We start from the raw sequence: 27,543 nt of genomic DNA on the forward strand, positions 1-27,543 counted from the left end.
CTCGATTCTTCCAAAATTATTTTTTTCTTTGTGTTTAAAGGATGTACTAATAGACATCTATGAGTTTATGATTTTTATGGGTGAGGTCAAGGCTTTTAGATGCAGGAAGAACAACATTAACAGAAGCAGTAACAATTCCACATTTGGGATCAGACGTGCATCGTGTTTAGATGCAATGATCTCATGACCCTGAATGTTTAAAGACTTTGCTATCGCAAATCCCGGGTTTAGTTTTAAATTAGAAGACGTGGTGGGAGTTAGGGCCTGCTGCCACTGGAGGGCTGCCTCACCACGGGGAACCGGAGTGGGCTGCTCTGTTCCCTCAGCCTGGGGGAGGTTACTTCTTTGTCATCATTATCCTGTTGCCAGTACTGGAAGAAAAACGAGTTTGCTGGTGTTAAATCACAACAGCTTTATATGCAGGTAAGTCATTACAGTTTGTTGCAACAGTAATCCTATACTACTTTGTTTATGATACTTGGACATCATTATCACATTTCCAGCAATAGTGTTTCTAAAAACAGTTCTGCACAAAGTATTTGTAGTTCTGGTGCCATCTAAGATTAACAATGTGGACACCACTGTACTGGCAACAGGGTTGTTCCTTGTAAACCTTTTTTGCAGTTTTCCTGCCAGCCCTTAACAATACACCTGAAGAAGCCTGAGCACAAATGTTGGGGGGGGGGGGGGGCAAATTGAAATACAACAGAAGTGTCTGTCTTACAGTCGTGTTCAGACCTAGTACCATTTGACTTCCAGCTACAGGGTCGACAGCAGAGGTACAGAATCCCAGCACATTTACTGTAACCTTATTTCCCTGCTGAACACACGTGTCTCCCTTTGGTGCCTGGAAGGCAATTGCTGTCAGTGTGGTCCAGATGTGCGCAAGTTACAGGCTGCACCCATGGGTGCTAGCACTTTCCCACCAAGAGGAGAAAAGTATCGGCTGGCAAGCACCACTGCCAGGCTACTTGGTATTGTGGTCAGTGTTTCTTTGTGGAAAACTTGCCTTTATTTTTTTTCTCTTAAGTTTTCTTGTTAGCCAGGACATCCATAGAAGAACCTGTTTGGTCCCAGAGAGGGAACCTGCACCTCTTCTTTCCACCCCTCCTAGCCAGATCAAGAGCCAGAAGTACCACAAGGGTGACCGCATCCTTGCATGGGGGCAAGGGTGGCAGCAGGGCAGTATGGCTCACAGCTGTTAACGCAGGATTTTCCCTGCTGACAAAGGGGCCTACTCTGCAGAAGCAAAAAAATACTCAGTGTTGTAATGTTACCCACAATAGCATGCTCCAGTCATACTAGAAACAAGGTGCTTTGAAGTACAAATGTTTTATTGCAATGTTTCATTATTTACAGTACCGTTCACTTTGTCCCTGGGTGCTACCAAAGTGCAAGCCATTTCAAACAGAAAAGCTAAATGATGGTAATTGAACAGCAAAACATGGCTGTGCCTTATGCTCGTACTGTCCTGCCTCTTCCCTGGTACTGAATGCAGAGAAGTTTGCTGTTCTCCCTGGTCACCTGGAACAACCTGGTAGCGTGAAACTTTGGTCACAAAGGATTGTCAGTTGGTTTGTTCAAGGTGATGCAGGAACGAGAATCTGCAGTCTTTCCAGCTGGACTTTACTCGGAATTCAGGGTTTCTGACTGCGTAAGACGCCGCCTTTGTACACAACACTGTCAAGTTCCTATTTCAGTTTTTAATGTAAGTACTGGTTTATTTCCAACTCTTTTTGTTGCTGATTCTCTTTGGTCTATGTAAGCTTTAAGTCATCTACCTCTTTTGAGGCTAGATCTTCCTTGCTTAACTACCTTAAAAGAGCCAATACCTCTAGAATTACCATAGAGTTGCCACTGGATACTGAAATCGGAGATGTCATCTCCTAGAGTTGCATTTAAAGGTCTTTACAGAGTACTGCAACTTTTATTATGATGTGTTTCCATTTTGTATAAAAATGGTGATTCAGACGCCACCGAAGCCTACATTTTCACACACTATCATCTCAAAGTAGGACAAATTACACTGGTTACTTCAGGAATGTTCTCTCCACAGAAACTTGCCTTTGGGGGGGGGGGATAGTTACTACAAATTTTATTGAAGACTTGAGAATTCCAGTGGCTAAACTCAGGTCAAGAACCTTTTCAGCTTTCTAACAAGTGTATTAGCTTGAGAAAGTACTTTGAAAGACAGGTTTCAGGCTGAGTACCTGTCTGCCAGCAGTCCCTTGGGAGGTGGACACTGAACTTCTCTACTCCAGTTATCTTAGTGTGCAACAGGAATGTCGTTACCTTCTAAAACTTGAGACGCTTTGTGTTACAGAGCTCTTGTACAATTAGGAAATGTTTAAGACTACATTCCTGAAAATAAGTTACATTAAATGGCACTCGAGTCATCCAGAAAACATGTAGCAGGGCTGTTGGGTCAGGCTCAGCAGTAGTAACTGCTGCTCTCTCTCCTCACCCCACGCCTGGTTCACAGTTCAATGATGAGTCCCTGCAACAGCTGTGTCAAATGATTCTGAAATTACAACTTGTCAAAAATCGGATGATTGCAGCTCTTGGCAGGTTTTCTCCTGTGAGTCACACTTTTATTCCATGTTTTCACAGGCTTTTCTGTATGACTATTGATAGAAAGCCACCAAAAGCTTTACAGTTGCAGAAGGTAACATTTTCACAAAGAAAATGTATTGTTTTTATTTCTTAACCTACCATACAAAACACGGTGTTTAAAAGCTCTGCAGTGCCTCCCTACTATCATTCTTCGGGAATTTGGAGGAGGCAGCAGAGCTCACATGCAGTCAACAACGTTGCTGGATCCTTGGCCCACATCCCGGATCTGGCTGCTGGGACAAGAGCACACAGCCACGCCCGCCCCTGCCCTGCAGTGTGACACAGAGCCGACGAGTTCCCACCTAAAGAAGATGGTAGAGGAAAAAAAGAAAAGTAAGTTCCTGTCCTTTCTGAGCAACTTGAAAGTATTTCTTTTGTGTCTGAAATTGTTATACAGCCTAGCTGTTTACTTTGCACAAAAATACACCCCGCTAGCTTATTCTTGTTATTTCTCTGATAAATTTATTGCAAAATCAGATTGAAACAACCAGAAGAATGTAGATTCTTATTGAATGAAGGGAAGAGGACAAGGGATGGAGAGGAGGGGGAGGAGGAAGTGCTTATATATTTACAAGAAGAACCGAGTGGCATAAGCAGCACTCCTGCATCGCAGTCACGGATATTACTCAATTATTACCAGGAACCAACAGATAGACTCCTGCTGCACACTATTTCTATTATATTGTGTTTTCATATAGGCAGATTTCATTGTCTTATTAAGCCAAATAAAAGATTTTACATTACCTATTCACTATGGGATCAAATGCTTCCACTGTATTCAGGTACGCATTGCCATTATGACCTCCCACTGCAAAAATTTTACCCATCAGTGTTGCTATGCCAACGCCACCCCTTGGAGTTGTAAGCTCTGCTACATATTCCCATTTGTTACTGCGTGGGTCAAACCGTTCCACTGAGCTCAGTGGAGAGTTGTCATCAAAGCCACCTGCAAAAAATCATCACATTATCAGTTTTTAGCCACTTCTAGTGCTGGTGATATCCAGGACTGGCATTATCAGGCTACTCTCAGCATTCAGTGGGCTAGCTCTATTTCTTTACAGGAATTTTACAAGCTCCTAAAAATTAATCTAACAGCTCTCCCTCCTGCCACTGTACAAGCATCACCAAGAGTGACAGTTTTCTTCTACTCAAGTTGCAAGGAGAGGTATTTCTATTATTTTTCTCCTTGAATTCATCTTACACATAGTTATAATGAAACAGCTTCTAATTTGGAATAGAAAAAACCTAAGACCAGTAAAAGGATGGTCCTCATCTTATTCTGGCTTAAGCAAAACACACTCTTGCGGTGTTTTCAAATTACAGCATTGCTCAATAATTGAGTAGGAAAAAAACATCCTCAAGTAAGACTTCAGTGATGCATTCCCCTTGCTGGGGCAGCTGTCAGAGGAGCATTTTACTCAAAACTTTTTTAATCACTTTTATGATAATAAACAAGGCAGAGCTCTGCAACTATCACTACGGCATACCTACCTGGCATCTTCCTCCCTCAGGAAAGTGGGTAAATGCAAGGCAGAGCAGAACAAGACAGGCCTCGGACAACAGGCTGTGGAATAACTGTAATCACTGTGCAAAAAAGCTACTGTTGTCTACACTCAGAATAGAATTAGGGTGCTTTAAAAGTGTGTGAACTTAAGAATCATTTTCCTAAAGGGAAACTCAAGATTAGTGAGTCTCGAGAGGATTTTCTATATAGACATATTGTCCTGAACAGTAGAGCCCTCCTGAAATGTGGGTTAGGAACTGCTTTTTACTTCCTCACTAACACACCTTTGTTTAAGCGTGCCCTGGTTGTGCTTGCTTTCTTCTCCTGCCAAAGAACACAAAGTACAGCTCAGGTCTATCTGTTCCCCAGTTCCTGTAGCAACAACAGCCTCTTCCAAAATGCCAGTATTTGGCAGAAACAGCACTACAAAATGCCACATCCCTACTCACCGACAACGTACAAGCAGCCGTGGAGCTCGCTGACACCATTGCCAGCTCTTCGCTGACCCATCTCTTTCACTTCTATCCACTTATCCAAATGGGGATCATATTTCTCCACACTGGAAAGAGATGCTACACCGTCATTGCCACCCACAGCATAAACATGGTTCTGGAAAACAGTTGTATAGAGAAAGATTATTTGTAATGTATATGTGTTTACTCAGCTTTTCATAAGCAATGTTAAAATTATAGGAAAACAGGGTATATCCATACAGTCCTAATTACTTACTTTTATTTAAGAATTCCAACAACAGACTTAATTATCTAACAACTTGTAAACACTATCTTCCAATTAAAGAAGTGAAAAAGTTATGTAGTGCTGCAGATATTTTGCAGCGTATACATGGCGACAGGGGGATTAAAGTGTGGGTGCATTCAGCACCTTTAAACATAGTAACCATGAAAACCAGAGCCTTCTGAGTGAGACATGAAGCATTAGCCTGATGTTGTTAAAAGGGTCCTGGTACTTGTTTCAACAGTACTTGAGGTACTGGGAGCAGGGAGCGTAGTTTAATTTGATATGAGCATTATCCTAAATATCCTCAGCTCTTACACGGTTCCATAGGATTTTGATGACCTGAGGTGCTCAGACCCACCAGCTGCATTTTGTTTAAAATCTTGTGTTCTGCCTTGTAAAAGCAGATTTGAAAAGCAGGTCGGTTCCTCAGTTGGCCCCGACTTGGGAGGAAACAGCCACTTACCACAAGGGCTACGGAGCCGACTCCTCCCCTGGGAGTGTTCATTGGGGCGACTGCACTCCATCGATCAGAATCAATGTCGTATCTTTCCACATCGCTGAAGCAAGTGTTGTCATCTAAACCTCCTATTGCGTAAATGGGGCCACCAAGGGAGGCAAGAGCGATTCCCCTCCTAAGAAAACCATAGGATCAATACCTCAGTGCAAATCCTTAAGGAAAGGGAATGGGAAAGACACATCAAGTGCAATGTTACCTGACTGGCACCTGTTTCAAACTATGGGAAAAAAGTAATGAAAACTTAAAAAGTGAAGATTATAATAAATAATGACCAGTAACTGTGGCTGGCCCTCTGCACACCTGTGTCAGTCTTGCGGCTTTATCCTGAAAGTCTCTTGTATGTTTGCAGCCTCCCATTAGAGGGGCTCTAGAGTTTTATCTTAACTTCACCTCAGCCTTCCCAGGCAGCTGTATGTTATTGTGTGATCCACGAACAGGACTGTTGCAGCTAGAATATTTTTAGACTGCAAAAAGGCAAAGCTCCTGTTTAAAAAATGAAAAAAAAAAATAAAGGCAGGGGGTCATGGAATACTGTTTTGACTGAATGTCACCTAAGGCCCAAGTCCTCTACTTACATGCTTCGATACATGAGATTGTCTTAGTTATTTGATTTCTCTGTCTCAGTACTGAATCTTACACCTCCTATCTTGTTTTATTGAATCTGATGGAGAACCAAAACCTGCTGGTTTTAACTTTGTTGGTATAGCTGCTGCTACAATTTGGGAATGATTTTTTGGGGGGTGATATTAATACATATTAAAAGGCAAACCTGTGCTGGATATTAGATGACTGAACTCTAGCAAGATTTAATTGCAATTTTTTCCATTCTGTTATTTTCTATTAAGTCTGTGTTAAAATAGTTGTCAGATTTTTTTTTCTACTGAATCTACTAATATGAGAGTACGATCAGTACTACAAAATGAAAAGTATGGTCTAGAATGTAAGTGTTAAGTTTCTGCTTTAACTACCAAGATAGGTGATTTACCATTTCACTGAAAACTTTCTTGTCTCATTACACAGAGGGCAGGTTCACAGATACCTAGGCAGGAGCAAGGGAGGCACAATCTTTCTACAGAACAAACATTGTGGCAATATCCTGGGCTTATCTTAAATTGCCTCAGCAGATAACGTAGACACCATCAATGGTGGCAGTTTTTTCTCAACTAAGTATTCCGACACCACCTCCATGAATGGGAGGAGTGGAGTGTAGCCAAGGCACAGCAGCCCCTTCATTTACCAAGGTACTGAGTAAGAAATGTCACACAAATCTAGGGCTGATGTGTGCCGAGAATATGCCCTGGGGTGGTGGCAGGAGGGAGGAAGAGGAGCAAGAAGGCATTTCTAGGAGTTTGGGTCTTCTACTTTGATTAGGTCGCAGCTATGAATAGCTTTAGGACTTAGCCATGCTCAGTATTTTACTCCTACTTGTACATAATGCTTTCAGAAACAACAAATAACAAAATGGAATGTAGAATTAAGGAGGTTGATTTAAATGACAGCAGAAACAAAAAATTACAGATCTGTGAGTGCAGTAGCTCCTTAAAAGAATCTTAAATGTCAAAAGGCAAGAAAAATCCTCCATCTGACTTTCAGTGTTTTAGTGCTTCCAGCCTTTTGTGGCAAAACCATAAGCAGCTATTGGTTTCCTGGGCATGAAGTATTTCACTGTGCATGTTCTGCTGGCAGTTACCTTGCTCATTCTTAAAAAGAGCAAAAAACCCACAGAACCAGTTAATCAGTTTCAAGTTCTTTACTGGGCATAGTAGAAAGGCCCTAGATATCAGAATGTAAGCACAGCTGGAGCAGAAGAGCTCTCTGCTCCAGAAGCCAGCCCTGCCCCCCTTCAAAAGAAAAAAAGAAAAGGATAATAGAGCAACAAAAGAAAGCCAAAGCATAAACATAACCAATGTTACTAGCCAGGGCCTCTCCCTAGAGAGAGGGATTATGCAGTTTTGCACTGAAATACTTACAGTATGTTACGCACAACTTTGTGTTTGTGCAAATATGTGATGTATGCAAGTATGTGATGCAGATTTGTGTTTGCTTTACAGCTAGTAAATAAAGGTGTTTGATAGCATAAAGCCCCAAAATAGGAAAAAAAATTCCTAAAAATAGCACAGTTTGGAAACCCAAATAAAGGCAGGAAAGACATAATGTTTTTCAGCATCAGCAAGAAATCATGTATCACAGGCTTAGGACTTAAAATTTTGGATCACGGGACATGTACCTCTTCGTGTTCATTGATGCCTTCATCATCCACTTGTTTGTGAGAGGATCAAATACTTCCATGCTTCCTAAGTGTTCATTTCCATCATGTCCACCTACTGCATACACTTTACCTGAAACACATACACATCTTCCGATACAGAGATTGCTTGGCAACATTTCAGTTTTCATTTATGTAATATCCCTGCCTACATGGAGACAAAAAGCTCAAATACAGAAAGGTTAAAGCTTTCAGATCTTTTCAATATCAGGATTTTAATAAGTATGGACTTTATAATTTTCATATGCTGTACTCAACCAGAGATCTGTTCTAACATGGACTTTTATAGAAAGCTTGAGATACGTAGACAAAAAAATCTTCCCATAACCTGAGTACTGCAGTTTTGGACACTTACATCAGTCTCTCCAGATTTTCTATGGGGAAAAAAAGATTTCTGTTCTGCTGCAGCAACACAGGGGCTACCGTGTACAAGGAAAAGTTGCATCATGGGTGCTAAGCTGCTCTGGACTGCACGGACCTGGTTTCAGAAGATGGGAGACCTAAAAATAAAGGTAGGTCTGCTCTTGGAAGAGTTATGGTCTTAGTGACTTGCCTGTACGGATTTAAGTATGAAGAGAGCTAGTATGAGTACTAGCAAATTCTGGGTGACTGCTGTGTAAGGCCATTTCTTTATAATTGATTTTTTAAAAATTAAATCACCTATTAAGGCAAGAGGCTATATACTGTTCATAGAATCATAGAATAGTTTGGGTTGGAAGGGACCTCTGAAGGTCATCTAGTCCAACCCCCCTGCCGTGGGCAGGGACATCTTCAACTAGATCAGGTTGCTCAGAGCCCCGTCCAACCTGACCTGGAATGTTTCCAGGGATGGGGCATCCACCACCTCTCTGGGCAACCTGTGCCAGTGTTTCACCACCCTCAGCATAAAAAATTTCTTCCTTATATCTGGTCTGAATCTACCCCTTGTCCTAGCTCAACAGGCCCTACTAAAAAGTCTGTCCCTATCTTTCTTGTAAGCCCTCTTTATATATTGAAAGGCTGCAATAAGGTCTCCCCAGAGCCTTCTCCAGGCTGAACAACCCCAACTCTCTCAGTTCGCAGTAATGTCTTTTCAGTAAGCATGCTCTCAGATTGTTTCAGAATCAAAAACCCCTTCATGGGGAAAAGCTTTACTAAATTGAAGAATATCCAACAGTTAAGCCATTGCAAGACAGATTTATTTAGTGAAAGTACCAATTCCAGCAAAAGGAGCAAACAAGTGCCTTTTGAATAGGGTTACTGACCTCCCACAGAGATCACACCCACGTGCCTTCTCCTGCTGTTCATTTCAGGGCCGAAGAACCAGTTGTTCTTACTGATAGAGTAACATTCAATGCTGCGAAATGGGTCACCTGATCCACCTCTACCACCGACACAGAACAGCACACCTGAAGAAGATAAAATGGGTTTCCAGAAAACTAGCAGGAAGATGGGGGATAAAGTTGTATAGTAGAGTGAACTGAAAATTATGTTGGAGAAGTCGTATTTCACTTCAAGGGGGCACGGTCATTGCCCTGCGTAATTGGATGCTGGATTTTGGCCTTTGCTTGGCATGCTGCTATGGCAATTAACTATCTATGCTCTTGCAAAAACAATGCATATTTTAAATATGCTTTTTGTGATTTTGCTTAGGGAGATAAACAGATTGTTTGTTAAATATAACAACGTAAAAATTAGGATTTGCAGTCTAATATTCATCACTCGCTTTTGGTGTAGGTTAACCAAAGAGTTTAAAAGTTAGCTCAACCTTCTCGCACCAAAAGATCAAGTGTCCACTGTTTTCGATATAGCTTTAGGCATACTGCCTCGTCGTAACATACCTAACAGTTCTAGCTTTAATACAGTTAGAGCCAATCAGGATAAATAAATAATGCTTTAAAGAAAGAAAATGACTGCTAAAGTTCTGCTAGGAAAATGCAGCACATTACCTAATTACCAGAGAGGTACACAATGGCTTTCCCAATTTTGCATTAAGTCATTAACAACCATTTATACCAAGCTATCTAACCCTGCACAGATGTGCTGCCTTTTGTCCACATCACTCCCTACTGGATAATCAGACACACATTTAATTACCAGCAGTCTGCTTCCTTGGTGTTGTGCGAATGGAGTACTCAAAGTCTGGCACTGCCCTGCTGCTCAGGTGAAGGTGGTAGTTTCTTGCTTCATCCAGCAAATCCCTACATTTTAGATTCTGCTTGACAATCTCTTCCTTTGCCACAACACCCATAAGGAAACAAATGGGCAAGAGAGGCAGCCGTACCTGACAGAAATGAACACAGTTGGAGTAACTGGCTGAACTGACTGAGTCTCACCATTTACAGTGACGCACGCATAACAGATGGTAGCTTCTGAGCCAGCTGCCAGCCCCGCACTCTTCACTAAAAAGAGCGGCTTTTGTATTTTTCTTCCAGAATAACAGCGATATGAACAGTTCTTTTTAGTGACAAATGTTTGCTACAACCATTTGCATTTAAGCAGCAGTGGAGAACTGTCCCTTGGCCCAGGCTGAGCAGAGGAAGAAGTGCTGCTGCCTGTACTGCAAACTGTGTCTGCCCGATGTGATGCAGGCAGCATCTGTGACTTTACCAGGACAGCCTGTGTCAGGTTAGTCTGCTGAAGGCATGAATTTTCAGCTCATTGCCCTGCGAGCTTAAGAGGGCTCTTGCTAGAATGGTTCATTTTCTTTGGGTGGCAAGTCAAAAAGGAAACACTGTCAGCATGAACTAAGTGTCTATTAAGGAAGTACTGCTAGTGCAGTAACACCTTTCTCTAGTGTGGACTTGACAAACTACAGCATTAAAAAAAAAAAAAACAACAACCAACAAACAGTTGAGAGCTAATTGTTTCCTTTCCCAAATCCTTCCTGTGGTTGCCCAGAAGAGAGCTGGCGACCAGGCTGAGGAATGGAAGGCTCTTTCTGGGTGAGGCTACAGGCAGTCACTGCCCAGAGCAATCTCCAGTGACAGGGCAGATCTGAAATAAGGTCAGCCTCTCCAAGACTGCCTTGAAATGTCCTCCTGCCCACAGTCATTTATTTCAGCAAACCTTTCATTTGTCCTTGTGAGAGAAACAGTGAGGAATATGAAGTATGATCAGGCGCAAAAGTAGGACAGGTGTTAGCAGGGGGGAACTGAAGTAAACCACCGTCTGATTTCCTAAGGTTTGGAGTCAATGCTGTCAAGCAGCTCCCAGTTAGCTCAGCAGCAATGGTGAAGGAGAAGTCCATTATCTCCAGTGCTTCTCAGAGCAGCAGGATGGTGCTGTTATATGGCTGACAAGCGTGCCTGTTGTCAAGTAAGCAGGTGTCTCTAGCAGTTCTTCCTTACCCACTTGCTTTCAGTCCCACTTCTTCCTTTACTTTGGCCCGGCTTATTGTAGGCTGATTAAAAGCACCACCGTAGCCCTGCTAATAGACTCATGAGGTTAGTGATGCAGTAAGAACTCAAGGCTGACAAATTCAGAACCTCATTCTAACAGTGAAATCCATAAGGCTGATTATGATGTGGATAATAACTGTCAAGAAGCCCAGTCATGTTTTCTGCTACCAATAATGTCCAAATCAACTGATGGCTCCATGTACTCTGGCAAATAACCCATATTTACAGGAAGGGGTTTACTTTTTCATTGCTTCGTTCTAGACTCTGGTTTCTGTGAATAGAATAAAGCTGTTAATTTCATCTGCTAGCACAACTGGGCAACAAAAATAAATCTAGGGTTTTTTTTTTTTAAATCTCAAATTATATTGCCTGTAAATTTAATTATAGTGTACTAAAGAAGTTTTTTTTTGTGGTCTTTTACCAGGAAACGTGAAAAATGATGCATGAAGACAATGACAGCAGCATGTTAGTGGACCTCTCGTTACTCACACGACGCCAATATTAGCAGTTCTGCCAAATGCAAAATATTCAAGTTGGAGCTCAGTGACAACTGAAACAGCACAGTTGATTCTGCCTGCTAAGATACATAAGGCATTTTGCAGCGCATGGCATGTACCCCCCTCCTTCCCAGCACAGGTTCTCCATACCTGTCTCAAATACTGTATTCTAAACTCCCATAACCAGCACATATGGAGTTGAATAACTGAAGTACCTAACGCTTTGACCGGAGGAGGTCCAATGGGTGTTTAAATAAGTTCAGCTGAGTGATCTTTTGATACCTCAATGTGTTTCTTTCAGAAGCAGTGGACTCGCATCAAGTCTAGATGATTAAACTGCAAACTCCTTTCAGATCCTACAGGTAACCAGCAGTGCTAGTCTAGTGAGCATTAAAGGGTCTAGCATATGTTTCCTAGCCTGCTCGTAGGGCTAACGTATCTTGGTCTTTTGTTAATTAAATATACAGAACATTCTAGAAGTAGCACGACTTGATGTGACACATCTCCGTTACAGTTTTACTTTCCTAGCCATGTAAAAAAACCTCAACAGCTTTGCTCTCCTTTGTTAAGTACAAATACTTACCAGTAAGGGAAGTAAGCATTTCAAGCTGTAGTAGTATCAAACCAAGTGAAGTGATGGCTTTATGTTCTCCACTATGTTTAAATGTAAGAAGCTTCTGCTCTAACACAGGTGCAGCTTTTTGTCGGCTCCCCACCCCCCCAGCCATGAGCATAAAGTGAGTACTCTTCTCTCTACAGAAACTGGAGAATATGAATTCTTCCTGATAGTCAAGAGATCTAACCTGCTTTTCCACTGTCAACTCACAACTGTGAATACCAGATGAGGCACCAACTGCTAAGAACATTTTCATCTTGAGACCTACCCAAATACAAACAGTTGATTATACAACCAAACCAGTGATGAGTCAGGCACCCAGCGCCTCGGTCTGCCCTACCTGCGCAAGTATTTCATCCAGCCACGTAGCATGATGCTGTGGATTGGCTAGCAGCCACTTGATAGCAGCGTTGTAAACTTGCTTTTCATTTTCAATATTCAGGTCACTGGAGGACAGGAGTTTATGGAGGTGCTGTGGTGACACGCTCACAAAGTCTTCACACTCTACCACTTCTGTAAAATGTTCGCAAGCATACTGATCGGCCATGTCCATCAAGTCAATGCGGTTGTGACTCTCTGCAAATGCCCTGACTGCCAGGCAGTTGGAGGGATGGAAGTGCAGCTTCATGTATTCACAGCACGCCTTTGCTACCAGTTCCACCTGAAGAATGCAAGCAGCGTACAAGAGAGGCTGGACGTTATCCACCGTCAGAGTAAGCCGGGAGGAGTACACAAACTTCACTAGGTCTTCTATTGCATCGCCATCGAAGTCCCTGATCTCGATCAACGTCTGCTTGGCTTCAGCCATTTCCGAAAGAAACATGGCTCTGAAGTAAGGTATAACACAAGCTAGCACCAGTTTGTGGCAGGAGATAAGCTTTGAACCAACCTGAAAAAAAAGAAAAAAAACCAACCCAATCTTTTACTGGAACGTCAGTTTCAGCTATGAAAGGATGGACAGTTAAGCTGAAATAAGAATTCTGAACTCAATATGCATTGAGCTACTGTATTTTGTGCAAACAAATTAACTCAATTTGCTCTGTACTTCTGACATTAGATCAATGTATCCCAAGCCGACCGGAGTTGTAACTTGGCCGCCAGAGTAGGGCAAAGCCATAACACAAGGAAGCAATAGCACTGATGCACTGAACTTGCTTTTCTTTAAGAGCCGTGTCCTATTTTTTAAATGAAACATCCTTAGGAATCTTCTAGATGCATCTTGGAGACAGGAGGAGACTGCTAGGCACTTGTTTGTTTTATGTGTATTCAGAGACTTTAAGCGGGGGCGGAGGGGAAACTGTAAAGTGACATTTTTAAACTACTTAATTTAAACCTCTGGACTTCTTGAAGAATTGATGATGCTGTTTATAGAAGCAAATTCAAGTAAAACCGCAGTAATAACAGCTATTACAGGGATTATTAAAAGTTACCAATCACATCAAGGTTTTTAGAAGCTGTTTAGCCACAAAAGATAGAGTATTCCCCATAAAGATGAGGTATTTTTCAAAATTCTGATCAGAAAGCACAAAACAAGCTTTTCACTTACAAAATTCTAGAATTCAATTACATTAAAAGAGAATGTAAATATTGAAGGTAAATGAGCAATCCACTACTTGTGTTACAGGAGTGCTTTCTTAACAGCCTTTGTCATTCTGCAGTCTGCACTAACATAAAGGGATGGCTGAGTTAAGCAACCAGTTTCCCTGACAGATTTGAATTACACGTTCATTTTCAGATTAAGGTGTTACAGTGAGTTGTCTTGCAATTTTAAAAAAAAGGATATTAAATTATAAAAGATAATTTGGAGTTTTTTCTAGCTCTGATTCAATACACAATTGCTCTACCCTTTTTAAAAGTGTGTATTATCAACACAAGTGTAACCTGTCTGGTGAGCAGTAAGTTGAGTACAGAAAGCAGACACACATGAAAGAGTACGCAGATTAAAAGAGAGGAAAAGATGGATGGTTCAGTGTGAGTTAATAAGATCACTCCAGAAGGAACAATTCATAGACCTACCAAATGAACAAAAAACCAAACCAACAGGAGAAAAGCAGATGGTATGTATCTGCCACTCTCCACCTTCTAACAGGGAACTGTTCATATAACAGTAGCAGTACAGTAGGCGAATTCCAGATTTTAACTCTTTGGAGCAGAGGAAGTCTCCCTGTGTGCTCCCATAGTTTATGACTGTTTACAGTGTCAGCACTCCAACTAATTATAGTACTCATGCAAAAAGATGCTACCAGCTGGTCTGCTATATCAGGGAAAGGTCCTAGGCCATTTCTCACCTTCAGAGATTTTTATTCTGCCCATCATCCCACTCTCTAACTAGATCTTTCTTTTTAACTAAGTGGCTTCACTATTTTACCCAAATCAGCTTAATTTTAAATATCTAACATGTTCTTGGTATTTCAAAATCAGAGTTCCCCTCCAGTTATTAACGATCATATTTTAAGAGCCAGCAGTTAAATCAGTAATTGGTTTGACAACAGCAATGCCAGAACTGCTCGCTATCAGAGGTCACGCACAAAAGCAGAAAGTTCAGTAGAGAAGTAATTATTCTTAAAACATGATAAATGCCTGAGCACTACAGAAAGAAAAATCAAGTCCTCCAGAAAATTCTAGTTCAAGATATAGTTACCAGTTACTTGAAAATCACTGATTTAGGAAGCCTTATGGTAAGATGTACATAGGTTGCTCTAGCCTCCATAGATTATATTCTCTACTTGAGGACTGGAAGCCAAGTCATGCAATCTAATATTCTTAAATTACCAAAGTAGCTCCACACAAATAATACAGATGAACATTAATACAAGCCTAACTTGGGAGGAGAAAAACTGCACCCACAGTGAAGTGTATTTTCCAAGCCAAGTTTCCCTAGCAGGAGTATACATTTAACTACATTTATAAAACAAGACTTTCTGTCTTTTTTGCAAGGGTGGGTGGAAAGGGAGAAAGGTGAGGATGAGGTCAAAAAAAGGGAAGAGGAGGGTTGTTAAGAGTTCTGACATGAACCTTCTTACCCAAAACGCCTTTTAAAATTACAGATGTAAAAAGACCTGATGATGAGCTCTCAGGCAAGTTCTGTTTCATGGCTCTCATGCTGGAGCAGCTTCAGTATTGTCATTCAGTGAGTGCCCTATGAGCATTAACTCAACTGTTATGAGCCACTGGACCTATCCGCTGCTGCATCTAGTGCCTGCTGACAGGCAATTTAATATCTGCTGTGAAGCAGAACAGAAAAATGTTCTTGCTTATTCTACTCCTGTTGTCCACTAGGGTGGAAGGGAGAGAAACCCTCTTCCTCTCAGAGATTTCCATTGTCTCCCAAGTGTTTTACAAAGATGAGATGCCTACCGGCGGGGGGGGGGGCACCAGGGACACACATCTGTCAATGATTTTCCCTGTTAATATCTAATAGTGAAAGTGGGAGGCAAACAATTTCTCCTAAAGGCATCTGTCATTTGTTCTTGGTATAGGAGCTATGCTTCATCTCTTTTTCTTAAATAACTATCTTACACTACTAAGATGCCTAGCTAAGCACTACTTAATATTTGTAGGTTCTGGCAACCACTGTTACGGATGCTAGGTATAAATTTATTGTGATCAGGATTAAGTAATATACAGCTGAGTTACAAAGAATGCATTAAAGCAATGCTATGCAAGAATCATAAAACTGGTTTCTTCCTCCTCCTTTACTCTTTGATCAGCTGTAGAACATAATTGTCTGGGGTTGTTTTTTTCTTCTTTCTTTGAGAATGCTGGAAGTTAGATTTGTTCCAGAAATCCTGTTTGCCAGGAAAGATCTAGCAGAGCAACAGAGAATGCAAAAATAGAGATAAAATTGGGGATGTGAGAACAAAGAGGCTACGACGAGCTGAAACTGCACAGTAATATACTGATCAACCATGGGAACTTGCTTAGAAGGCAAGTTGGGTGAGGTCAAAGTCAGGTACTTCCTCTCTCAGACTGTCAATACCTTAAGTGTTTACATTTCAGTTGTAAACTTCCTAAATAAGGAAAAAAACCACAAGCATATCTAGAGAGGCCTCAGATCCAACAGGTATTCTATAGCTTCCATACCCCTGCTCAAATGCACAGCCAGCCTCCAGCACACTTATTCATAGCTTAATCTTCAGACTGTTAAATGCAATGGATGTGTGACAATATCACCTTCAGTGTAACATCACAGAGCTCTCCAGCTTCAAAGAAGTGAAGAAGAGAGCTGTGAAAATCCTTCCAAGCCTCATTTGCTTCAAATACAAAGATGTCATCTTCACCATCACTGTTGGAAGACCTAGTTTGCTGCTGCTGCTGCTGTTGCTGCCGCCTTTTTCCCTTTATCAGATGTTGTTTTGCCTGCTCTGGAACCATGGATTCTGAAGCCATTGGCTGTTTCTTCTTTCACCGCGTGAATCTTCAAGAACTCCTGCCAAGACAAAATCCAGCCCATCAGGAGTCAAGTCCTAGAATGCAGTTAAGTTCTGTTCATCTTCCTGTTTAAAAAGACACAAAAAAAAAGCAGATGAGACATTAGGTACTGCTAGTACCTAACACTTTGATTACATGTTATAAATACTACCTATAATCTTACTTGGGGAAGGTGGGAGGAGAAGCGGGGGGAAAGACCCACAGTCAAGAATCCCATGCAGGTACCTTTAGGAAAAGCCGTTGTTTCTGAACACGTTGCCCACACTTCTTGAAAAAGACATGAAAAAGAAAAGGCAAGGATGTATCTTGCGACATTCCTGATCTCACTCCTGTGCATGACAGAGGAACAGAAGGGACATGGCCCACAGACAGTTGTGCTTCTTTGATCCCTAAATAGCATCTCTCATCACTACTGCCACAGACATTGATCTGACCCCGATGGGTATTTTGTACATACTTATTACTCAGCTTTCCTAGGTCTTGTCAAAACCCAAAGCAATCCTTAAGTGTTTTGTGAATTTATGCAAATGTAAGCAAAATATAAAAAGCTTCTGCAGAACTAGAGAACAAGAACTTACACTTATAGAAAAATCTTGGAATTAAAATTATTTCCTTTTGTCTAGCAACCTTATTAATCCAACAGATTGATATTTAAAGCATGACAATGAGTGTTACACAAAAGTTTGCTCCTGCTTGCTAGCTTTTATTTTAGACTGTTTACCCAGCTTAGCTGAAGACACTTAAGGTGTCTAAGATATATACAGCTTGGACTAAAGGAATCTTAGCTATCCTGACATCACAGCTTTCCCAGGGCTGAAAGACAAATCAGGGATACCACAGACAATGGGGAGGAGGCTTTTTCTGTTTGTCACTCAAATATTTTACTCTTCCTGCTACTGTGAGCTTCAATTAGGTTAAGCTTGAAGTCCACCTTTTTATTTGCAAAAAAAAGTTAAGCAGTAGGGGAAGAGCAAATTTTTTTCCAGTTCGGTAGCATATTTTAAGTTTCAGCTCTGTGTGTTTAAAAGCCATGAAAGCCAACTCAGTGAGATTTAGGCTGAGCATCCACATGCTTTGTGGAAGATTATGAAGCCCTCAAGAAAAAAATGAAATACTGTTTGAAAGCATGGAGTTACTGAATCAGCTTACAAGCAAGAGTTCTGTTAGATTTTGGCAAGGGAAGCAAATGGATTTGTAAGGTTTTAAGACAAAGTCTCTGGAGAACATATTTAGTAGCGTGTTCCTCTCTTACACTGGCTAGCTTTGCTTTAAATGTTTTCTGGTTAATTTATTATGCATTCATTCTTCATTCTACGCTAAGAGTTGATGATTGCTTTGCTGTAGTTCAGTGATTTCTGCTCACGGACTCTGGTGTTGGAGGAAGTGGACTGACTGAAGTAACAAAAAAGTCTTCTACAATAAAAATGTCAGTCAGTCACATGTTTGGGAGCAGAACTGATTTTCTTCTGGGATATTTTGAAAATATCCATGCCTCTTACTAAATTTACAACTCTTCATGCATTGGTACCAGAGAAAGAGCAGGAATTGACTTGAGGCGATCATACTCATTTCTGCTGTAGGTCGCAGGGTTGTTGCCAGCATCATGTCCTGCACGGTGACAAGGCTGTTGGTTACACTGGGCCAGGCAGGTTAAAGCAAGATCAAACATGCCTAGAATATTCACTAATGGTGCTGTAAGCAAGGTAAGTATTCTTCCTTTAAAATATCTTATTTCTTCCAAAACCACAAACTAGCTCAAAGATATTATGGATCATGGGATATTTATATAGTTTATAGCAAGGAATACCTTTTTCTGCTGAAAACTTAACTTCTATTATGCCAGATTTTACAAATTACTATACTAAGATGTTTTCCTAGTTCGTTAGGAGGAAAAATCTTGATATTTTGTTTCTCCTCTTTTAACTTCAAATTAATCTTCCACTTTTGCTTTAACATGCCCTTTGAAGAAGTCGCTATTACCATTGAGATACGAAGCTAACACAGAGCTTCAGAGGCAACCTACTGAAGTTACAAAAGTGAACACAGACAAATGAGGAAAAAGAGAGAAGTTGAAATGCTGTACAAGGGTTTTGAAAAGCATCATGTATTATTCATTCAGAGGTAAGATACAGCGTCTTTAGCCTACACTTCTAGGGAACTCTTGCTTATTTTGGTCCTTAACTGACACTCTCACTTCACCGCTCCCTAGCTACTCACACCTAACAGTGTTTTTACAGCCGAGTAGAAATGCTGCTTTCAGACAGAACTGCCACTGACTACTAAATGATAGTTTGCAGCTCCCAGATCATAAGGTTTTTCCATCTGGCATATATGCTACATTTATCCTCATGCTTTAATTGCAACTGCACATATACTTTCCAAAACTATTCTGTGTCTCACTGTAAAAGAGGCTGATGGTGTACATTTTACCTATTCTGGGTATGCCATCATAAACACCAATACAAAAACCATGAGTCTTAAGATAAATCAGTGCTGTTGGGGTGACTTTTTTAATGTTTTAAATAAACTAAGCAATAACACAAAAGCCAAACATAACTGATTTTAAGCAAGGCTTTTCATCCGTATCTGATGCTTATATCAAATGAAGTTCTTGAAGATACTCTGAGCCCTCACCTGTAAGAAAGAAGTGGTGGGCATCCACCACCTCTAGGTTGCCCAGAGAGGTGGTGGATGCCCCATCCCTGGAAACATTCAAGGTCAGGCTGGACGGGGCTCTGAGCCCTAGTTGAAGAAGAAGTTCAACTCTGATCTAGTTGAAGATGTCCCTGCCCACAGCAGGGGGGTTGGACTAGAAGACCTTTAGAGGTCCCTTCCAACCCAAACTATTCTATGATTCCATGATTCTAAAAGAAGTTGAGCACATATTTGGATTTATATATTTAGTACATACTAAGTACACACTTGATATTGCAGGGGAAGAAACTAGAAATCACATCAGAGGAGACCAAGGCCATTACTCAGGCACATAGCCATAGATAGGAGAATCACATGTACGAGGGAGCTCCCAGTATGGCAATATCAAATAAGTGTATGGGAACATGAGAGCAAGTCAGTTACTGCTCCTCAGGTAAAAAGAAGTTTCTGTGACATGTTAAAAATTAACATGTTTAATATAACCTTAAGGAAATATTCCGATAGCAATAGTCTGACACACTTCAGTTTCATTTTGATGAGGCTTTGTGCCAGATAATAATATCTTAGATAAAAGATTTTTATTCTTCCCCCAAGTCACCAATTCAGGAGCATCTTGTTTCTGTGATACATCTCGAACATTCAAATCTTTTTAGATATCTGTCCACAAATCCTCCACTTGTCTTAATTACAGCATCTCACAGTTTGAGTCTTCAAACAAATCATCATCTACTATGGAAAGTACCAGCTGTAGCCATGTGACAGCTGTAAAACTAACTTTGAAGGAGGGCCAGGTCACTGTATATATCCAGTTCGCTGTTAATTGTATCTGGCTTGAGAAATAGCACTGTTAGGAATTCTATCATCTATTTGAAAAATCAAGGCATTTTCACAATCAGAGGTTTAAGGTAAGTCAAGAGCCACTACCATACTTAGCTTCTGTAAAGAGCCAGTCTTATCAACACGGTGCACTACTAGAGTTAAACACAAAGAGAAGTAATATTACAGATGTAAAACACAATATTAAGATAATGTATTGAAGTGTGTGATACAAGCTATCACGACCCAGACAGAAGGAGAGAACAGACGTTTCATTTGCAGAAAATACTGGTTTGGGCTAATCTGAATGCTTAGCTATAGGCCTTTACTGTTCTCAGATTTCAAACGGAACAGAAATGAGTTTTAGTAGCCCTTGAATCAAGATACTGAACTCTGGAAATCTGAAGGTCACGCAGAAGTCATGAAGGTCAGTATATTTCAACTCCAAACCTACTCCTCCTTCTAGCTTGAAGTGGAATGGCAAATAGTTTTGTCATTGCACAGCCTTAAAGGGATAGCATATGAAAAGAGCAAGAAGTTGTATTTTCACATCTTTAATTACATAGAAGTTCACTAGTTTAAGAACCACTAGCTAGGAGGATTAATCAGCATTTAGGTTAGCATGCATGATGCTCTTTTAATTATGTACTAAGAATCCACAAACTGAGAGAGAAGAGCCTTTTACAGATTTGCTCCCCAAATCAACAGTAATGCAACAGTAACATCCAACTACTTGACGTTAGTTTAGTATTGGGTGAATGCTGCAGACTTACACACACAGTCTTTCCTTTCTCGAACAAAACACTGCCATGGCCATTCAAAACCTCAGTAACATGTGCTCCCTTTTCATCTTGACAATTAAGTCTTCCAGCCTCCATACAATCTAATATTTTGACTACGCTAAGAGTAAGTGACCATCACAGAAAGTGACTGACTCTCAGGAAACTAAAGGAAGTGCCTCATTCATAACATCATCTGTTATTCCTTGTAGACAGCTGCTTGACACTTTCCATGAAGGAGTAACTGTCTGAATAAAAAAAACAAACCACACATTGCTTATAGCTCACCATTGTTTGCTGAGAGCAGGTCAGCAATTTTCTTGTTCAAGTTAAATATTTAGAAATATTGATGATGTCTGCTGTTCCCAGAGTGCAGCTGTTCCAGACCCCAGAGTTGGTGTTCTGGTCCTCAGTGCTGGTCCTCAGGCAAGGGACAGAAGATCCCCTCCTAGCTATTCCTCACTATCAAACTTAGAAAAGCAAGCAGGGATGGGAGGTCAGAGCACAAGCACGTAATCTTGTATCTGCTGCAATTCAGGTAACAGTAACATCCTAAAGTGAAGCGATTTTGATTCACACATTCTAGCTAAATCTCAAACTGAATTAAGTGTAAAATTCCTTAAGTCACATAGAGTACTTATGTTCAGTAGAGGTAAAATACCTCAAATAATTTTGAAGCAAAAAGAAATGGAAGACAATAGACAGTGGCAGGACATGAATGAACATTGTTCTGTTTTTCCCTGTCATGAAATTAAACCCCAGGAATCCTGGCCGACAAGCCAACCTAGATGTTGCAGTACATGGCCTCCTCCCTCTGTCAGGTACCTTGGGAGACAGTGCCCCAGAAAGAGGGGATCGTCCTTGTTCTTCCACTGACGCAAGGGAGGAAGATGTTTCGGTGATACAGAACAGAAACAAAACCAGGACTCCCACTCTAACTGCAACTAGGCAGTGTTCAGATGAGAAGTAGTATGATACCCGTAAATCTAATGCTCTTTATGAGCAGTGGTACTGAAGTTGGAAAAAAGAAGGCAGAAGTCCATGAGAAATCAAGATATAGGTGAAGTTTCACCAACTATCCTGTATGTAATTTTGGTTACCCACCCACAAGATGAACAAAAATCACATCACGATCTGTGCAGAGAAGGGCAGTTAGCCTCACTCAGAAAACAAAAGGGCCTTTTAATTGAAGGAGATGACAAATTTGCCTTCTCCAAATGCAACGTTTGTAGCCCTATGAGCAGAGAGGTTTTGGAAGTGACTCAAGTACGCACAGACTGCATGCATATAAATATATGTAAGTTTGTACGTGTGGCTGTGTAAAACTAACTTGTCTAATATAGAGCCTGATGAGTCTCTGCAGGTAATTATACACTGGTGCTGCTGACCACAAGATTAGATAAGCATATGCAGTGACAAGATCTTCTCCAGTTTAATCTAGCTAACAGAACAAGTCTAGCTGTTGTCCTGTGTTGCACTAAGAAAACCTGAACATTTGAAAAGAGGGCAGCTGGCAGAACTAAGAAAGAGACAGAGGGAGAGAAGTGGGAAGGGCAGGAGGCAGCTGCAGTGCAAACTGCAGCCAAGCAGCAGCTTTGGCAGGGACTGCACAAGCAGCTGTTTGCTGTTCAGTCTGGTTACAGCTGCATCACCAAGAAGGAACATGGGGAGAAAAAACTGATAGACAAAATAGTGTAAAAAAATCTTAGTGCTCTCCCCTTCTCCATTCACCAATTCCATCAAAGGAGTTATGGAAACCTCATGCAAAACTGCTCAGATGCCCATGCTAATTAGGTCAAATCAGACAAGGTTGGAAAGTATGGGAAAGTTCAAGTTACACACTGTATTACAAGCCTAAGCCTACTGTACTTTTCAGCAGAAAGTTAATTTAACAGAAAAAAAAATAATTCAGAAACCACACATCTAACTGGTTTAGCTTGTTTAAAACTACCAGGCTTCCTTTTGTAGAAATTCTAACACTAATATAAAATTTCTACATCCTTTCAGTATTTCAAAAGTTTTTTGTAGCAAAAACTGACATGTATTACTGTTTTGTGTTACTTGTCACACACGTAGTTCAGAAAACAGTGAAAGGCGTATAGTTGGCACCATCTTTTATCTGCTTCTATAACCAAAACCCCCACAGTGCTGCAGACGCACCAACAGTGAATGAGGACTGCTCTTTCTTGGAAAAATGCAACAGAAAAAGGACAGAAAAGGTGTTTTGCAGAGCATGAAAAGCATAGTCAGATAAAATCTCATTTTGGAAATAATTCTGCCTGGCAATCCCTTAATCCTGTTTTGAGACAGCTTCTTCCCCGCTTCCTTTGATCCAATATATGAATATGCTCAGCAAAGTTCTACTGAGGTCTAATCCCAGTTTCCATCGAACACCAGAAAGGCCAACTGTCTTCTGGGCTTTATGGGGCAACAAGTTCACAGTTTTTTTCAATTTTGCATAATCAAACAACCTAATATGCCACAATTTACTTACACTTGATTTACTTTTGCTTCAGAACAACCACCAAAACCCATCAGAAGCCCCAGAACAGTGAAGAAGACTCTGCTTTGCAGATACAGGTGTACTTAAGAAGTTATTTATTTATGCAAGGTAACCTTAGGAATATCCAAAAAGTAGAACACAAAAGAAAAAACACTGCAGATCAGTGCAATTCTTGGGAGCATAGGGAAGTGTTGATAGATACGTAATAAAAATTTTAACTAGTACTTTACATTTGTAAGAACACAGAACAGGCCTTACCAAGGAGAGGGACTATTGTCTTCTCTGATGGACCTGACTGAAAACTACAATAGTTTAATGGTCTCCACAGCAGTGTTTAGTCCAGCCTTTCCTAGGAAGTGTTAGCGGAGAGCGAAATAATTTCTAAGTCATTTGCCAGCTGTCCTTTATCCTGGACGTGTAAATCAAGGCATGGTACCCGCCAGAGCATCCCAGAGCTGTAGCCAAACACCATTTCCCATACACCCACCAGCCCCATCCTCTCAGGGCTCTCTGCCTTAGCTGCCAACCATCATCATATTCTCTCATCTAGAGTCGAGATTCACTGAGGCTGCAGCCTCACGTTACACTCACAAGTCAAAGGGCTCAAACCATAAAGCAGTATCATCTTCCTTTTGTCCCAGAGCTGCAAGGCTCCTTCAAAATCTGTTTGAAATCAGAAGGGAGTAGAGGTAATGTAAGATAAAAGGCTTCACAACCCAAGAAGCTACAACTGTTGATGCAGGAAATTATTATTACAAAATCTGTTTGGTGAAGCCTGCTGAGGAAGAGCTAAGACACTGACTAACACAGTACTATGCTGCCTTGCATCAAATTACTGGCAGTAATTACAGAATGATTGTGTCCTCTTGTGACCACAATGATTAAACTTGCTTTTACAAATAAATGGGCAACTAGAAAACTGGGTGCCAGGCTACTGACATCTCACTAACAGTTTATAAAATAAATCAGGTCATGAGTACACTGCTAATCACATGCTGCACAGAAACTACAGGTACAATCTTGGCACGTTACAAAGTGGACACGCTTCTTACATAGCACAAGAGTTCACACAGAGATTATAGGGGAATCAGCCCAAACTGACTCAAAAACCTCACACCCAATTGCTTAAAGAAGGTGGCTGAACCTTTTGCAGCTTAACCTTCATTACAAGCAATCAAAGCCATATGTGATGCACCTGTTGCAGTTTTAGCTTGTTAACATTTGATGAGCTATTTTACCTGCTGTGGCACTTTTCCATAGTCACCCATGCGTGAATTGTTTCTTGATTATACTTCCAGAAGCCTTTGCAACAGGCACAGAAAGATGGGTATCTCTCAGTTTTATAACTTTTACTACTGCAGAATACATAGGAATGACTAGGCAAAGGAGGAAACGCAGATCTATGAACTAGGAGGCCCTACATGGTTTGTGAACTACCTCCACACCCCTTAGGGATAAGAGCTTGATTAACTGATACTTCCCAGCAGCCAGTAAGCAATCGGCTTGAGTGGAGATGGAAAGGTGGAAGCAGGAAGGAAACTCACGGAGGCAATATAAAGAGCTGGTGGAGTTGTGGTATCTAAAATTCTCATTTATTTGAGAAGGAAGGAGAGGCTAGGAACTCCTGAGGCTCTCCCCAGTAGCAACAGGTAATTTCTTGCTGTTTTTTTAACACAAGAAATATTTGGTTTGGGGTAACTGAAGTGACTTTACTTGTTATCCATTACATATGTCAATAGTAAGCTGATTAGGGTGCTAGTTTCTTGGGCTGCAGCCTCCATGGTAGTGAATTACATGCAACGTCTTGAAACACGTGGACTCCCAGCTCAGTTTATTTGCATGTTTTTGTCTCTGTGCTTGAATCGTATGGCAACTAAGAGCTCTGTGAGCACAGGACTCCAGGGGTGCCTCCCAAAGAATAAGCCCACTGATGCCGAGGAGAGGCTAGCCCAGGCAGCCTGCCACCCCCGCATGCTCTTGCAAAGGGCGTAATCCAGCCCTGGGTAATTTGCAGCAATTCTAGGTTAACTTACAAGAAATCCACGCTCGGTTTGGGTCTCTGAAGCCGGTCGTGGCAATAAGCGTTTGCAATGCAAGGCAGCCGGGCCCGTTACCATCCCCCCGCCCCGCGGCCGAAGGAGTGCCTCACAGGAGCGGGGTCCGGGCTGCCCTACCCTCCGGCTGGCGGCGCGCTGTGAGGCGACAGGGGCGTTTCAGGGGTAAGGATGGACGGGGGGGGGGCTGCAAGGAGGAGGAAAAACCATCCCGACCGACCCTTCGCGCCAAAGCAAGCAGGACCGCTTCCCTTTACACCTGAGGGGAGGGGGGCGAGTTACATAAAGGCAGAGCAACCCAGGATGGCGGCGGTGGGCCCTGACCGAGGACGAGCGCGGTACGACGGCGAGGGGCGGCAGCAGGAGCGCGGCCGCGGGGGAAGGGGCCGGGAGTGGGGTGCAGCCCTCCCGCTGCGGCGGAAGGGGAGGGCGGCCCCGCCGGCTGGGACGAGAGTCTCGGTTCCCTCCCGGTGGCCGCCCCGCTCACCTGCGCTGCTGCTGCTGCCGCCGCCGCCGCGGAGAACCGGGGTTCGGCGGAGGGGAGGGGGACGCGCGCCCGCGCGGGGCAGGGCGGCGGGCCGGGGCGCATGCGCCGCGCCGGGGAGGGTGGGGCGGCCGTTGGGGCCGCGGCCCGCTGCCTCGTGCGGGGGAGGCGGGCGGCTGCGGGGCTCCGCCGGCCCTACGTGACGAGGTCTCCGTTATGCACCCCGCTCCGGCAAGGCTCTTCGATTTAATGCTCCGTCCACCTTGGGCCTGTGACGTTACGAAAACCCAGCGCTTCTCTTCCCGCCCCCCCGCACCCCCCCAAGAACCCCGTTAGGAGAAGGAAGGGTTTGGTCCGTGTCTGAGCTGATACTGCATTTTTTACTTTTCTTGGTGTTTCACCGGAACCGTGCTGTACCTGACGGGGCAGGAGCGTTGTGCTGGAAGGGCTCGGTGTGCTACAGCACCTGTAGTTCCAGGGCCGCCTTTTAAGAAACACAGGCAAAGCGACACGTTGAGGGGAGGCAGCTGCACGTGAGGGTTTTGCTGGTGTGAAATGACGTGCTGGAAGAAAAGGGGAGAAGGCAGGCTGCGCAGTAAAAACAGGAAGGTGCGCTCCATCGCTATTTAACAGTGGGCCAGCAGCAGAGTTTATTTTAGCACAGGCAGTTTACGGTGACTGCACAAAGCAGCAGCTGCTGCTGCTCCAAGGGCGGGCTTTGATGCAGTGTTGCTGATGTGAGTTGCTCTGGCTGTGCTTTACTTCATCCTCGCGGAGAGAGGAGAACAACAGAGGTCGGCAAGAGCTGATGGCTGTGCAGGGTGGCTAATCCTTCTGTGCCAGCTCCACTCGTTTATCAAACGGCATATGAGAATAGTTACTCTTCTTGCTATAGCTGGTCTTTGACTATTTTCTTTCCATTAGAGAGTGATTTCTGTGAAAAACATATCTTCCAGGCAAATTTAAAAAAAACAAAATTTGCATGTGAATAAAGGCACATGAGTGCTGCTGGAGCACATGCTAGGCATCCATCCCAGGACAGATTCACAGTGACAATGAGTCTGTTGGCTTGCTATTCTCCCATTACTGTGTTTCCCTTTTCTGGTTCAATGCCGCGTACCAAAGCTTATCTCCTTTCCTCTTGGCACGTAAAAAAGCTGCCCTTCAGTGGGAAGCAGAGGCAGGCAGAACAATTCTGAAGAAATACCATCTCCCTGTGCCCCCAAAATCTGAACTAGTGCAATCTCTTAGGCAATACAGATCAGAGTGATCTCGCTTCGGATTTTGGAGGAACTGCTCTCCATGAGTTCAGAGAGAGAAGGATCTAGGAGAGAGGGGAAAAGACTATACCAGCTCCTTCCTCCCCACCTGTCCACCAGCTCTGGCCCATACAGTAGATACATACATGTCTCACACAGTGCTACCATACACCCCCTTCAGTGCAGGAATACGTTTCCCCATTACACACTTCTCCCCAGGTTTGTTTCAGTCTCTTTGTTCGTAGTGCCTCTCTCTGCCTGTGGAGCACTAAGGATAAGTCTTGGTCCCATTTTGCTTAAAGCTTGACTTGAGAACTTGAAAAGAGTTGGCTAGGAATGTTTAACAGGCTGTTAGAATCAAAGAAAGACCTTATTAAAGAAATACATGCCCTGGGAAGTACGGAGTCTTCTTAAGTAACTGCCTTGCACAA

General features: G+C 42.4%; 1 protein-coding gene across 3 annotated transcripts; it reads right to left on the reverse strand.

Annotated features, from left to right (window-relative positions):
- Positions 1–1,319: 1,319 nt before the first annotated feature.
- On the reverse strand, positions 1,320–25,908 carry KLHL8 (kelch like family member 8). Of its 3 annotated transcripts, none has more exons than XM_076337043.1 (10): positions 25,857–25,908; positions 16,305–16,560; positions 12,472–13,020; positions 9,715–9,901; positions 8,883–9,026; positions 7,600–7,711; positions 5,319–5,487; positions 4,567–4,726; positions 3,358–3,559; positions 1,320–2,915 (listed from the first exon to the last, which is right to left on the reverse strand). In XM_076337043.1, exons 2-10 carry the CDS (start codon positions 16,518–16,520, stop codon positions 2,792–2,794), a joined length of 1,863 nt encoding a protein of 620 aa, XP_076193158.1. In that variant the 5' UTR covers positions 16,521–16,560; positions 25,857–25,908; the 3' UTR covers positions 1,320–2,791. The 3 variants fall into 3 exon arrangements, with proteins under 3 accessions (XP_076193158.1, XP_076193156.1, XP_076193157.1); XM_076337041.1 differs by having other exon boundaries at positions 16,305–16,627; positions 25,857–25,898; XM_076337042.1 differs by lacking the exon at positions 25,857–25,908 and adding an exon at positions 16,726–16,764 and having other exon boundaries at positions 16,305–16,627.
- Positions 25,909–27,543: the final 1,635 nt, after the last annotated feature.

This window comes from Aptenodytes patagonicus, chromosome 4 (assembly GCF_965638725.1).
Source record: "Aptenodytes patagonicus chromosome 4, bAptPat1.pri.cur, whole genome shotgun sequence".
Lineage (NCBI taxonomy): Eukaryota > Metazoa > Chordata > Aves > Sphenisciformes > Spheniscidae > Aptenodytes > Aptenodytes patagonicus.

Excerpts from the sequence above, each read along its gene's own strand:
- KLHL8 (XM_076337043.1), bottom strand. The coding sequence starts at position 16,520 with ATGGCTTCAGAATCCATGGTTCCAGAGCAGGCAAAACAACATCTGATA. Across the intron at positions 9,902-12,471 it reads TGGATGAAATACTTGCGCAG|GTACGGCTGCCTCTCTTGCC; the intron begins GTAGGGCAGACC and ends CATTTCTGTCAG. Across the intron at positions 7,712-8,882 it reads GGGTGTGATCTCTGTGGGAG|GTAAAGTGTATGCAGTAGGT; the intron begins GTCAGTAACCCT and ends TATGTGTTTCAG.